Source organism: Podarcis liolepis, assembly GCF_965112155.1.
Source record: "Podarcis liolepis genome assembly, chromosome: 3".
NCBI lineage: Eukaryota > Metazoa > Chordata > Lepidosauria > Squamata > Lacertidae > Podarcis > Podarcis liolepis.
Genome location: NC_139557.1, coordinates 81950389 through 81965468, shown reverse-complemented (window position 1 = coordinate 81965468; position 15080 = coordinate 81950389). Strand labels below are relative to the sequence as shown.

General features: G+C 37.9%; 1 protein-coding gene across 4 annotated transcripts in view; it reads left to right on the top strand.

The window, feature by feature from the left end:
• The window catches only part of AHCTF1 (AT-hook containing transcription factor 1), a 54975-nt gene that overhangs the window by 16850 nt on the left and 23045 nt on the right, over positions 1-15080 (top strand). For all 4 annotated transcript variants that reach the window (XM_083496720.1, XM_083496723.1, XM_083496721.1 and 1 more), the window contains exons 3-14: positions 525-778; positions 4112-4292; positions 5677-5884; positions 6109-6225; positions 7902-7986; positions 10524-10674; positions 10904-11036; positions 11131-11312; positions 12157-12218; positions 13789-13917; positions 14693-14783; positions 14871-14960. In XM_083496720.1, the coding sequence (XP_083352846.1) occupies positions 525-778; positions 4112-4292; positions 5677-5884; positions 6109-6225; positions 7902-7986; positions 10524-10674; positions 10904-11036; positions 11131-11312; positions 12157-12218; positions 13789-13917; positions 14693-14783; positions 14871-14960 (1683 nt within the window). The remainder of the gene's footprint in view (positions 1-524; positions 779-4111; positions 4293-5676; positions 5885-6108; positions 6226-7901; positions 7987-10523; positions 10675-10903; positions 11037-11130; positions 11313-12156; positions 12219-13788; positions 13918-14692; positions 14784-14870; positions 14961-15080) is intronic.

Sequence of the window (15080 nt, the reverse complement as noted above, 5' to 3'; positions counted from 1 at the left end):
AGCAGGGGGAGAGATTCCATCAGAACATGAAAGAGATGGAGACCAGGTATCAGGGTCGCTGGGACGCAGTCATGATGACTGACTACTGTTGGACTCTGAAGAGAGACCTCCCTGCCGCTGAGCATTCCAGGAGTTCCAAGAAACGGAAGTTCAAGCCCTGAAGTTTGAAAAATGGTGAAGCAACATACAATTTACGTGTACTTACCTTTATCAATGCCCACCATTCAGTTTACAGTAAACCTGACCTGATGGAGAGAAACGGATGCCATTTCCTGATTCAGCAGTGCAAAAATACCCTAAATCAGTTGTAGAAATCTAGACAACATTCAAAAAGTAAAAAATTGTTGCCCAGTGTAATAATTGTATATACCTTTCATCCGCAGATGCAATGTATGCATTATTTTTGAGTATGTTTATTAGGAAAGATACTTTTCTTCTTCAGCCCTTCTTTCCAGATCCCAGGTTTACAATAATGTCTCCACATTTTTCCTGTTACTTATGCATATTTCTTCTTTTTTTTCTAGGACGAAGTGGACTGGCCTGCTTGGCTTGTGGGCCTCAGCTTGAGGTAGTAAACCCAGTCACTGGAGAACGGCTGTCTGCATACCATTTTAGTGGAGTGACTGAACAGCCTCCCACTATCCTTGCAGTGAAAGAGTTTTCCTGGCAAAAAAGAACTGGACTACTAATTGGCTTGGAAGAAGCAGAAGGAAGTGTTCTGTGTTTGTATGACCTTGGAATATCAAGAGTCGTCAAAGCAGTTGTTCTTCCTGGAAGGGTACATACATGGCTTTAAATATAAAAATTAAGACTTTTGCTTTGTTGTATACTTTAGATATTATTTATATTTTGATTGCTGTTGGCATTAAACCAAATTCTCCCCTACATCTTAGTGATACCCTTTAAAACTGAAATCCAGGTCTTATCTTCACAGTGATTAGACAAACTCCCCCTTTTCTCAGCAAGTGAAAGGCAGTTTAAGATCCTTTAATAGGATTTGTGAAATCAATTGCATGAGTGTAGTAGTACCAAGGATGAGGGCATTAAGCAGGCCAAGCTCTTAGTGAAACTGGAAATGCAGCTCTTGGTGGAACATAGACTGGAGATAACCCTGTCTGAAACCCTGGGGTGTTGCTTCCAGTCAGCATAGGCAATACTAAACTGTTTGGATAGATGACCTTACTTTGTATTAAGGAACTTCCTAAGTTCATAGCAACTCTCATGCTTTCCCTAAGGAGAGGTTCTTTGGGACGCTGCTATGCGGTGTGGATAGGCATTGAAAAATTCCCGAGCTTGAGACTTCCTCAGAGTTGTACTAGGTTGGATGCACCCCAGTATATCCTTGGTACTGCATTGCTTTATTTGTATGGCCTGTTCAAAATGAGAATGCTATCTATTGCCCTGGGTTTGGGATAACCTGCATAAACAATGTTCTCTTAACCTATGCCACAGGTAAAATATCTTATATGCACTGTTTTCTATATACTTAGTTTAGATAATACAGTGGTGCCTCGCAAGACGAAATTAATTCGTTCCGCGAGTTTTGCCGTCTAGCGAATTTTTCGTCTTGCGAAGCACGGTTTTAACGGTTTAACAAAGTCGCAAGACGTTTTCGTCTTGCGAAGCAAGCCCATAGGGAAATTCGTCTTGCGAGGCAAATCGAAAACGGAAAAACCTTTCGTCTAGCGAGTTTTTTGTCTTGCGAGGCATTCGTCTTGCGAGGTACCACTGTATTTGGGTTCAGAGACCAAAGTAAAAATTTATGAGCAGAGAAGCATTAACGTATGGCAATGGAAAACAAAATTCAAATGGTGAGCTGTTCTCTGGTGTATATTTGGTCATCTGCAGTCCAAATTTGTATTAAACCCGATCATTAAAATATTTGGCATTCTTGGCACTTGAGCTTCTAGAACAAATATATTTAGGTCAATTGTGTCCACAGTGTTGATGCTGAAAGCTCGGAGCCTGGAGGTTCCTGTTGCAGATAGTAAGCAAACATCTGCAAGCACATGGTATTTTCCATTTCCACAGCCACTTACAAGAGAGTCATGGTTGTGTATCTCTAATCTGCAAAAATGTACCGTGCTTCATTTTGATATTACATGAATTTTGTTTGTGATTTCTCCTTAATTCTCTGAACTGTAAGCCAGACTTTGAGTGGCATATCATAGTTCTTTTGAGATTTTTCTGGGCCAAATTTCTTTTAAGCTCATTATTCAAGTGTGTGTTCAAGGAAATCAGTATAAATTTAAGGACTGGGAAGATGTTAATAAAGAGTATTCAGAGAGGTTTCAAAAATATGAAGCCAAATAGTCAAATGGGGTGAATTCTTATTTCCAGGCACATCCAAATATTTTTGATTTGAGGCTCGGGAAGAATTGATAGAAGTCAGAATGGAAACTTGTAAATTTATTGATTACAGTAATCTGTTTTAACCTTGTGGAATGGAAGTAAATATCTCTTGGTGGCAACCTCTAGGCCTGAGTGCTGAGAATTTTAGCCATATTCTTTGTCAATAATAATTTTCAGACTTTTTGCTTGATCCTAAGCATTTTTGTCATTATCATTCTGTGACTCTAATTGTACTCTTATTCCATGGTTCAGTGGGCTGCAATATTTTATCATGACCTGATCTACTCAATATCCCCAAAGAATCAATTTTTAGTGCTTGCTGCTGTCACTTGAAATCTGTCATATCTCCAGCATTTGTCAGCACTTAAAATGCTGGAGAACACCAGTAAGTACGAAAAGTACTTTTCTGCTGAATAACCTTAAATAATAGGTCAGTAGTACTTTGAGGATACATTTTCTTTGTGGCAGTATAATGTTCTCCCCTGAATCCAAGTAATTCTCAAATAGTCTGTCTTGTTGGGATGGGATCTTGTATGCAAGGACATGGAGATCTCACTTTCAAATATGAGATGTCTGCACTTTTTCTACAATGAGCCAGAGACACGGTCTTAATCCCACTTTGAGGGCCTCTGAATAATCTTAATAAAATAGACTAAAGGCTACAGTTCTCACAAGTGTAAAATGTTTATTCTGGTCATTTATGTTCCTTGGTTTTATCTTTTAAAGCAGCAGTTGTGTGTAAAGGCTTTTAAATAGAAATGTTTCTGTGAAGAAATGTCCAAGCTTTTATGCAGAGTTCTGTGCTCCAACATCAGGAAGCTTTTATTTTTTAAGGGAGGGGGGTTAATTCAGGTCTTCAAAGACAAGCAGAGTACAGATAGTGTTGAATTTGTGAGGCATTTCAATGAGCAATTGTGTTCTGTCCAAAAAGAGTTCTCTATAGCACAATGGCTTGTGTTTTAACAGTGCATCAAATCTCATTAGCTTCAAAAATTATTTGGAACTCAGGAAAACTTGCTTTCCTTTGAAAACAGCTTTTCTTCTGCTAACGGAAAAGGTGCATATAATAGTTCAGACAATAACCTAGGATGATAAAATAGTCTCATAGCATGAATACCTTTTAAAAGTTGGCCAGAGTTAAAAGCTTTTAAAAATTTAGTACTTAATATAACTACTTGGATGATACTTATCTGACCAATAACACATTTTTACTGATAAACTAAAAAACTTATTTAAATTGTTTTCCAGGACTTATTAATGTATCTGTGGCTGAAGTTGCATCCTCTGCTTGACATGAGAGATGGAACAATTCAATAATACCCAGTTGCTGGGCAAAAATCCTTAGTATGGATAACAAAAAAAGCCAGTGTAGTGTAGTGGTTAGGGTGTTGGACTAGGACCTGGGAGGCCAGGTTTCAGATCCCTGGTTGGTCATGATGCTCACTGGGTGACCTTCGACCCGTCACTGTCTCTCAGCACAGGGTGGTTGTGGGAATAAAATTGGGAGAGCAAGAACCATGTTCGCTGCCTTGAACTCCTTGGAGGAAAGGTGGGATATAAATGTAAAAAAAAGGGGGGGGGAAATAAACTTAATAATTCTGGGAATGCTAAGTAATGGATGGAGCTATGACCAAATCCTTATACCTGGGATTGCAATGCTGGGTGGTAGAGCTGGACTAAATACAAAAATTAAATGGAATTCATGTTGCTTACCTTACAATTTGTCAAATATCTTAAGTAATACTCAGTTTTTTCCTAGGTTACTGCCATTGAACCCATAATTAACCATGGAGGAGCCAGCTTGACAACGCAACACTTGCACCAGAGTCTCAGGTGGCTGTTCGGTGTGGCTGCTGTGGTTACAGATGTTGGGCATGTCCTCCTGATTGATCTATGTCTGGATGACTTATCATGTAGCCAGAATGAAATAGAGGCATCTGGTAAATTCAGTTAATTTTTCCTTGTAATATTGCTTGATTATTGAAAAACAAGAGTTAAGTTTCCTAGATAGTGACCTGATTTTCACACAGTCCATTGTATGTCCAGCCAAAGCAGTTACTTTGAATGTCCAAATTCAGCCAATCAGTCTAAATATAGTTGGTTTTCTGGCACCAAACTGTGATGTTAAGTTATGTTTTGTTGTTGACTTGCAAACCATGAATTATTTAAACCATAATTTTGTATAATATCCAGATCCAGCAATCTTGCTTAACTTTCATTTGTTTGGCGACCTTGCTCCAGATGTTTGCCAAGCTGCAGAGACAAGAGGGGTGGGGGGAGCCAAGCTTTGGAGAAGCAATACATGACTAGTTTTTAAATATGTGAGATGACTTTTGGATTGCTTAAATAATGGTTAAAACATACCATGCCTTGGCATCTGATCACAATGTGAGTGCCATTTCACATATTTTAGTAAATACAGCATCCAGTGATAAGTGGGCTAGGAAGTACAGTATGCCTGTATTGCTAGAGTTCAGTCTCTGCTGATCTACAATAGGATGGCTGGCTTTGATCTGTCAACCTATAAAGTGCATATCCTTTTGGGCTATAGAAAATCTGAGGTTTTGGTAATTTCACTGTAGTTGCCATGGATGGTGGGGCAGAACAGTAGGTTCACTGTATCAGTTCTCTAGGCTGGATGTTTGGATGAATGGATTTAGGCTTTCAGTTTTGTCTGCAGTAGAATAGTCAAGTCAGAGTACGACTGACTTGAAGTTCATCTAAAGCATGTATAACCTTTGTTGGCACTGAAAGCACCTGGGAGTCTTCTTTTGCATTCATGGGGAGGAATTTCCACAAATTTTGGTTGGCTTACTAAGCAAACATTTTTTGCTGCTGCTGAAACCTATGCCAAAATTAGGGGGCACGATACAGTGACCTCCTTGTTTTTTCAAGAACCTAGCTAAAAGACAAAGTTTATTTTGGGATTGTTATATTGTGAACCTTCAGTTTGTGATATGTGCTTATTCAGATATTGGAGCAGATATTGATGTGAACAAATTATCAAAAACTGTCCGTATATTAAGAAAAACTAACTAGAGGTATGCATCTAGAGTTAGACTATATATAATAATGGCTGGATCTTCAATTTGACATATATGGAAAAACAAATGAACTAATGAATAATTACAGTTCTGACAAATGAAAAACAAAATAAATAATACAGTATGAATGAAAACTAATGGGATAGGGAACTTTTTACATGTACATTCCTCAATTGAACTAACTGTGTAGTGGCTGCCTGACACTCTGAACCAACATTTTAAAGGGTAGCTACTTTAAAGCATGGCATTGTGTGTTTGTGTTGCATACTTTCATATACAGATCTGGAAGTCATCACTGGAATCCCTCCTGAAATCCCCCAAATAAGGGAAGCTATAACAAGGAAAGGACGCCATCTTTGTTTCCAGTTATTGAACCCATCAGGAACTCCTGTGACTACTCTTTCATACATACACAGGAGCAACCAGTTAGTTGTGGGGTTTTCTGATGGATATCTCTCACTGTGGAATATGAAAAGTTTGAAGAAAGAGTGAGTATATGTATCTGAAAAGTGCGGTATTTCATTAATGAAATAAACTGAATGGATGTGTTGATAGTTTGTGTTCTGATCATAAAATATTGGATTATGGAATACAAGTACATCAGTTAGATGCATATTCAATACAAAACAAAAAGCGGTTAAATTACTAAATGCATAACAATCAACGGATTTACACAGTTTTATCCACCTACCTTTCTCCTCTACCCATTTAGATACCACTCCCAGTTAGAAGGAGGTAGAATTCCTGTGTACACTGTTACTTTTCAAGAACCTGAAAATGATCCTCGCAATTGTTGTTACTTGTGGGCTGTTCAGTCAACACAAGAAAGGTAGGTATAGGCATTCTGACAAATTTAGAAAATAGTAGCTGGCTATTGTCAAGATAATAAATTGTATGTAAGTTAAGTCTTAACTTGTTTTGCTTGCAAGGCTTTGCTTATTCCTGCACGGTCAGTCTAGTTCTACATTCTAGTACCTAATCTTCTGGTCAGAATGAAATCCTTTACCAAAGCCTTCTGTAGCAAGCATAAGGAACTTTTAATGCTTGAGAGCTGCATTATCTCTTGACCCAACCATCTGGGGAGCTGTTTGCCAACAGTAACAGAGGCCAAAATAAGAGTGGTTGTGATAATCTCACTCTCCTGCTATCAAGAGCTCACGCAGTACAGATTCTCATTGCTCCCTTCCCCAAGATTTTAAAAAGTGGGATGATCTTTATGGAGACTACAGCAGGAAAGGGAAGAGTTAACCCTTCCATTTGCACCAGTAAAAAGCTGTTTTCAAAGTTAGTTGCGGTATTGGGGGCTGTTTTTGCCAGGTGGTCACAGTACACAGAGGGGTTAAATCCACCCCTAGCTATGAGATAGACCACCCTGTCACAATTAGGCTTGAAAAAACATTTGTATGGCTTCAGAGGTTGTAGCCAGCCCCACAGGTCTCTGTTCCCCACCCATGTTCTGTAATAACTATTTTCAAAGCAGAAGTAAATTGAATACAAGTCCAGAATTAAGGTCTTGGTAACAAAAGTAGGGAACTTCCATGGTAAGATTCATGTGTTTGACTTCTGCCTGTGAAATATGATAAAATAATTTGATGGTGATTGAATTAATAATAATTTTGGAAACTGAATTCAAAATGTTTAGCTATATCTGTGAATCTTGCAGAAAATATTTAGAATCATTTAATAATGAATGATTCATCATAGTTACTGAGAACCTGTATACTAGGAAAGTTGGATTTGTTACAAATGGAATACTACAGTCTTTGTGGAATGTTTTAGACACTACTTTAGATTTTAAGTGTTCCAGTGATAATATGCCTGATTCTTGATTGCTATGGGGATATAAAAGTGTCTGCAGATCTCTCTTGTATGCAAGGGTTTTCCATCAATTCAGTGGAATGAATCTATGTGATTAACGAAATGTCCATATAGATTAGACTGGACTATTTCTATGCACATGTCACAGAGGCCATGCCAATATAGGCATGTCACGAGCAAACTAGGAGGCTATGGTTTGAAAGTTAACAAATTCTGTTAAAGCTTACTAAAGTTTACTGTGATAAAAAATAATAGGTTTATTTTCAGGTTGGCTATGGTTATATAACAGTACTTAGTTGGTTACATAACAATACTTAGTTTAATAACTGTTTACAAATGGTTCTGTTGCTTTAAAGAGGTGTCTGTAGACTTGCTGTTGTTTCTACCTCTGTACTAAACCACTATCCAATTACCTCTACTCCATTTAAACTGCAGGTTGTTTTAGAGGACTTTTAAAATTTGTCTAATCAGAGTTCTCTTTGCTACAGTTGCATAACAAAGTTTTTCAGCAGTTTTTCTGGTCAGAGACTTGGCATTTCTTCTGGTTTAAAGCATAACATTAGGAATATTTATTATATAGCAGCTGTGTTTTAAAATATTCTATAGTAACTATATTAAGTAGTATTACCTGACAAATAACAAAGGTGCCTAGGTTTTATACTAAACTCTTAACTTGTTTCTTTCTAGTGAAGGGGATATTGTTAGTTTACATCTACTGCAGTTGGCTTTCAGTGACAGAAGGCGTTTGGCATCAGGACAAATCATGTATGAGGTAAAGTACCGTATTTTTTGCACCATAACACTCACTTTTTTCCTCCTAGAAAGTAAGGGGAAATGTCTGTGCGTGTTATGGACCGAATGCCTGCGGGTGGCGGGGGGGGGGGATCTGCTACAGTCGTGAGCAGAGGATCCATGGTTCCCCTTCCTTCCCTCCTCCGTGGTTACAAAGCATGGATCCACATGGATCCTCAGGATTTTTGCATTGGGCTACTCCAAATTCACTGTCAGATCACATGTCTGTGGCCACAGCATGAACCACAAAAATCATATATCCACTATTACGTTTAGAATATGTTTTTTCTTGTTTTCCTCCTCTAAAAACTACGTGCGTGTTATGGTCTGGTGCGTGTTATAGAGCGAAAAATACGGTATTTGTATATACTAAAATTCAATACTGCTTTACTTGAACTGGTGTTCTCTAAAACTACAACTGGGTTCTAAATATGTAGTCCACCCGTAATCTTGCTAATAGGGGAATACTTTAGATTTTAAGATTTTACTCCATTCATCTCGGAGATTAGATAGTATTTATTACTGTGCTACAGATGTACAAATATGTAGAGATGTCCTAATGGCACTGATAAAATTGATGTAATCAGTTTGAGTTTAGTTTCAGAGAGAGAGAGAGATGTATGTATATTTCAGAAGACATTTCCTCAGCTTTTAATTCTTAAATGTTCACTACATTTGCTCTTTATTAATCCAATTAACAAATCTGGAGTGTGCTTGTATCACTGAGTTTGCATTCTTAAAAAATGAAATGATAAAATGAAACTTGTATGCACAATAATATAATGCAATTGGCTTAAAAATAGGTGTAAATTAGCTTTCTTTCCTGCCACCCATTGTCAGTGCTCCTGGCGTTGAATCTATAAGAAGCCAAATATGTGGAAAACAATCCTTAGGATACTACCTGAAGGTGTATGTAGTCAGTTAGACTACATGAAATGGAGCTCATGGCACTAGCCAAAGACTTTTCTTTTGGTGAACAGCTTCCAGACTTGAGGCACCTGTGAAGAACAAACACGTGGAAGCAGTTTCAGTGATCTCTTTATAGTGATTTGAATTGTCTGTAACAATGCTTCATATAAATGATCAACTTGTCCTGTATGCAAAAGTCATTACTTCTATTCTAGTTTGTTTGAGGCTCAGGCACTGTCATAAAAAGCCAAAACAAATTCCTGGATTTATCTACTTGTGTTTTGAGCAGGTATTTTTATTGCCTGTCACTCACTGATTGTATGAGTTCTGGGTTTGTTTTTTAACAGTGCCCCAAGCATTCTGGCTAGCTTAAAAAAAACTTTTGTGCTTGTGTTTTATTTCTTCCCCTGGGCTTAATTCCCCAGATGCTTCCTAGTTTGTCATGTGCTTCGACATCCTGTCATTATAAAGTGATTTTTTTCTTGGGTTTGCCTCTTTTAATATTGCTTTAATTTAAACGTAATACTGTTATATTCATATACTACAGCTCAAGCACAGTTTGCCTAACAAATTGACATGAATTCATATGGACTGTTGAAACCTCACAGAAAGGTCTAACTTTGATTAAGTATTGCTTCAGACTTGACACCTCCTCTGTCTTATTTTTGATATTTCAGTTACCATTTGCATGTTTTTCATACTTGTTCCTTCAGTGACTTTCACAGTATAAATTGAAGAGTTGCAAAGGTTCCTTCTCCTGTTTATCTCCAGAGCTATGCTAACTTTACATTCTCTGGCAATAATTAAATGTTTGTTTGATGAAACATTTCAAGATATAGGAAAAAATACATTCACATTTATATTTCATAGCAATTTTCTTTGATTGTCAAAAAATGAAATTACTTCTAACTCTATTTGACGGTGTTTAGTTCTGTTTACTTGATCCAGTTGGTTAATGCCAAGAGGATTTTGTCTTATAATTCTGTCTACAACTTACTAAGAATATATTGCAAATTTCACTGAGTGATATCCAGTGTGGGTCATACTAGGAATAGACCCTATTTATTTCAGTGGGTGGATTCTGAATGACTAATATTGGTTGTCACAAACTGTTTCTATTTCATGGAATGCTGCAGTGTGTACCGTATAAGAGGTATGTTTTACAGGATATGAGAACTCATACAATAAGAGCTCCACTTTGAGACAGGATATTTTTGTCCCTAAAGCAACTCTGAACATCAACTTTTTATTTAAAATACCTGCATAGGATAGCTTTCCAGGAGAACTCTTTCATTGTTGGAATGCTCCTGCAGGCTATTCTCATAATTAAATATGCTTTTTGTGCTTGGTGGAACCAGTTTTGTCTTTGACATCCTTTCAAAAAATGTGAAAATTGTCAACATGTATAACCGAAGCAAAAAGACTGCTACTGGCATCAGTCTTTCCCTGCTTTTTGTGCACTTTATCTTGTATTAATCTCACTCTTCTGTGTCATAATTGGGATATTAATTTTAAGCATTCCTTTTTTATGAAAACAGAACTTCTTAATACCTTACTAACCTGTAGACTGCACATTGACTTAACGTGATTACTCTCCCTCCCCCTCAGGGTTTAGAATACTGTGAAGAAAGGTACAGCCTGGACCTCACAGGTGGAGTTTTCTCTTTAAGAGGGCAGACTAGCAACACCAAATTGATCGGTTGTCAAACAGTAGAGAAATTTCGAAGCCATGTTGACAGAGAAGATGGTATTAATGAAGGTTGGTACAGCAAGCATTAAAAAACTTAAACATTAGAACTAAGAATGAGAACATGCTGTGTAAAAACCTAATTCTGCATTGAGTATTCTGTGATAAATGCGTTTATACATAAGTTTTGGTTAATATTTTCAGTGCTGTATAAAGTAAAGGTTTCTGAACTTCTGCTCTTGAGCTGTAATTGGTAGTTGCCAGCACTTTTATAGTAGTACCATCTCTTTCTTCCTCCTAGTCATATCACCTGATACAAGTGTATCAGTCTTCAGCTGGCAAGTAAACACATATGGTCAAGGCAATCCATCTACCTATTTAGGTATATTTGACATAAATCGCTGGTATCATGCTCAAATGCCAGATTCATTAAGGTAAGAAATGGCATCTTCTCTTCATAGATTTTCAGAAATAATATCTAGTATGTTAACAGCTTGTCTAACTATTTTTTTGGTCTGCTTTCTCAAGGCCTGGGGAATTTCTACACAATTGCCCCTATTTTGCATTATGGTCCCTGGATGCTGTAGTGAGCATGACTTCTCCACATCACATTCTGGATGTCTTGGTACATGAGCGAAGCTTAAGTCGTGGTGTACCTCCTTCGTATCCTCCACCGGAACAATTTTTTAACCCAAGCACCTACAACTTTGGTATGTGTACCATCAATTACTTCTACAGGAACATGTTCAGGAATACATTCAAAGATATTTGTATTCTGTGTATCATTTCTAGCAATTAGGACTGCTACTAATTGAAGGGAATGTCTAGATGATTTGTTAGGCAAAAAATGCACAGCCCTTGCTCTATTGCAGGTGGTCCAAATGTCAGTTTGAGGGGAAAGCATTTTTTCTTCATTTCGTTTTTGGTATTTTTAAGGTAGAAAAATCCAGTTCTTTACCCAGCTAACAACACATTGCTGCACTTTCATATGGAATTGGTTGTATTTGTGTCACAGGGTGCTTATTGGTTGTTACCAATAATACCATTGGTGGAAAAAGTGAACTCTTCTGTATAGTGGCTGTATAACTTTTTATGTGTTTTTATATTGTGAACTGCACTATTTCCCTGCACTATTTTAGAAAAGGCATTCATGTAGTCTGTATGTAGGCAAATGGGAGAAGTGAGATAGTTGAACATGCAATCAGACTTAAGGAGCGGCCTTACTGAACGTGAGCTGTGCCTGCCTCTGTTCTGCATATAATAAGCAGAGGTCCTTACGTAGTTGAGCACTTCTGCTCCAAACTTTCAGTCTCTCACCCAGCATGTAGGCTGCAAGCACATCTGCACATTTCTAAACAAATCTTTCTACAAAATAGTTAATCTGTATTGCTCTGGTCTCTTGCACAATTTGTGTCATAAATTGTATCTAGAGAAAAGCTTGGAAGTTGTCAGAATAGTAAGCAAATAAGGAACTTGTCATACCTTTCAGCTAATTGAGCATTATACCTATTTAATGTTGCTGGTAGCAATATAATGAAATTCTCTATTCTTTAGATGCCACTTGTTTGCTGAACACTGGGGTTGTTCATGTCACTTGCACAGGATTTCAAAAGGATGTAAGTTTTAATTCTCTGTTGCTCTCATTATGATGTTTTCCTGTTCACATTTTTACTAATTTTGGCAGTCATCAGCATATAACATTTGGTAGAAGTAAGTTCTACCATGGCAGTTTTATTCTAATGTGTCTGAGAATGTTCACCGAAAGCAAGCAAAGGCCTTCCTAATCAAAAGTCAGATTGTGATTACCTGATCGTACTATACACTTTTATCAGAAGCATTCAATTCTGCACTTAATAATGACTTGGAATGAAGGTCAGTGAACTGAAACTGAATCGTGAGAAGGCAGTGTATGTAGGTAGCTCTCATCTCTCAGTAACTGGTATTCAGGCAGCTTTTTTTCTTCCCCTTAAAGACCAGATACACAGTTGATACTAGTTGTTCCATAAATACCACATGAGGCTCAGGTGGCCTTGGTTGCTTAGAGCACCTTTTCTCTGTTTTAGTGCTTTTGCCAACCTTGACTATTTTTGCAGCAGGATAGCTTTGTCATGGTGATTCACACTTTGGTTACCCTCTGAGTGGGATTACTGTTATGTATTATATGTGTGGCTGTCCTTCAACATGATCCAGAAGCTTCAGTTAGTGAAAAAATCCAGCTGGTACAGCTAGGGTGGCCCATATTATACCTGTTGTGAAAGAATTTTAGTGGTTGCCTATTCCCCTCTGGGTCCAATTTAAAGGCTGGCCCTTACCTTCAAAACCCTAAATAGGGACCCAGACACCTGAGGGGAGTGCCTCTTCCCATACCAGCCTGCTCATGACTTAAGACTGACCTGTTTGCCCAAGCATTTTAAATAGAATTTTAGTTGAAACTGCCTTTTGTTGTTGTTTAGCTTTATGCGTTTAGCCTGAATTTTAAAAAAGAAATGCTGTACTGTATTTATATGTTTTGTGAATTTTCATACTTCTGCACACTGCCCCTGGAAGATGATGGGTAGATGAATAACAGAATGCATAAGAGTGCTTTATGCAGAAGAAGCAAGCAGTCCTGCTTCGTAATAGGGTTTTCCTGATGCAACCTTCCCTCTAACCTTGAAAGGCTATTCAAGGAGGCCCTCCACTGTGAAAGTTTATGTAAGTTGTAGGTGGAATAGAAAACAAGACCCTGTGTCTATGTGTACTCAGAGTGCTTTCCATGCATGCACAAGGTTCTTTGGATTCCAGTCCCCAGGTAGTTCTAGCTGTATCCAGTGTATCTCTAACAACAGTAGTACATAGGCTCAACAGTGAGCAGCACCCTTAGTACAGACCAATTAAATGTCCATGAATCTCTATGGAGTGCTGCCAAAATGGTACTCAAGAGCAGTAACACACAGCCTTGCAAAAAAGTCCACAGAAGTTCCTGGCTCCAAGATTCTTACTAGCCTTCCTATCCACAGAAAGAAAACAATGAATTCTATAAATCTTCCCTTTATGGTTATAGGGGAAAGTGATCTGTATAACTACTACTCATCAGCCTTTGTTTTGGCAGGGAGTGTTTAATCTTTTTTATGACTTGTGTTTTGCAGTTTACTGCTGACAGCTTAATTTTTGCTGTCTTAATAAATAGTGTTTTGTTATTTACAGACATTGCATTTCTTAAAAAAATTTGGTGGTTCCTTAAATGAAGCCATTCCTGATAGTTATAACAGATGTCTTGTCGCTGGCTTGCTTTCTCCAAGATTTATCGATGTACAGCCGTCAAGTCTGAGCCAGGTGCGTCCATGACAAATACGGAAAAGAAAATGTAGTGTTTTCACAATGCCTCTCTTTTAAAACACCCAAATCTAGTTAAATTCAGATATTGTTCCTGATCTAGGCATGCATGAAAGTAGGCTTAAATGTGTGCACTCAGGACTCATTTTAATTGACTGTCTGGATCATTTGGTGATGTACATCCCTCCCTGACCAGTACAGTGGTACCTCGGGTTAAGTACTTAATTCGTTCTGGAGGTCCGTTCTTAACCTGAAACTGTTCTTAACCTGAAGCACCACTTTAGCTTATGGGGCCTCCCGCTGCTGCTGCACTGCCGGAGCACGATTTCTGTTCTCATCCTGAAGCAAAGTTCTTAACCCGAGGTACTATTTCTGGGTTAGCGGAGTCTGTAACCTGAAGCATATGTAACCCAAAGTACCACTGTATTATATAGTATTCATGACTTTAACATCTGCATAAAAACTTTATAAATGGGGCCCTGCCACAAAATGTTATGGAGGGAATCACTTAATTTCCAGATTCCAGATTTCTCCATTCATATCTATGGGCTAGGCACACATTTTCAAATAGCTTTTCGGTGTAAACCAAGAACTGACCTATCCAGACACTGTGAGGATCCTTTTGATGTCTGTTTTTCTCCCTTTTTCATCTTTTCCCAGTCACATTCCTCCATTCCAGGGGTCCCTTACCTGTACCTGTACCTGTTATAAGCATGAGAATACTTGAATCAGCATTAGGAGTGACCAATGAGTTGTTATTATTATTTTGTTTTAGGAAGAGCAATTTGAAGCTGTATTGTCAGCTGCTATCCAAACTAGTTCCTTAGGACTTCTCACTAGCTTCATCAAACAGTGGACCTCCGAAGGTAAATAAAGCCTTACAATTTGATTAAAATTTCCTCTAGCACGTAAAACTTATTATCATAACTTCTGCTTTTTTCTTTCTTTCTAAGAGCAACCAGATTCTGCCCCTAATTTGCGCTTTGTTCTTGAATGGACATGGAATAAAGTGGTTAGCACTAAGGAAGACTTTGTTCGACTATGTAAGTAGTATGATTTAGTGGTATGAAAGTTTCTGTTGAGAATATTTAGTAAATGGGCTGGGTTAGTTGTTCATCTAGTGATAAGGGAAAGCATGTTTAAACTCACTTAAACTAATATTG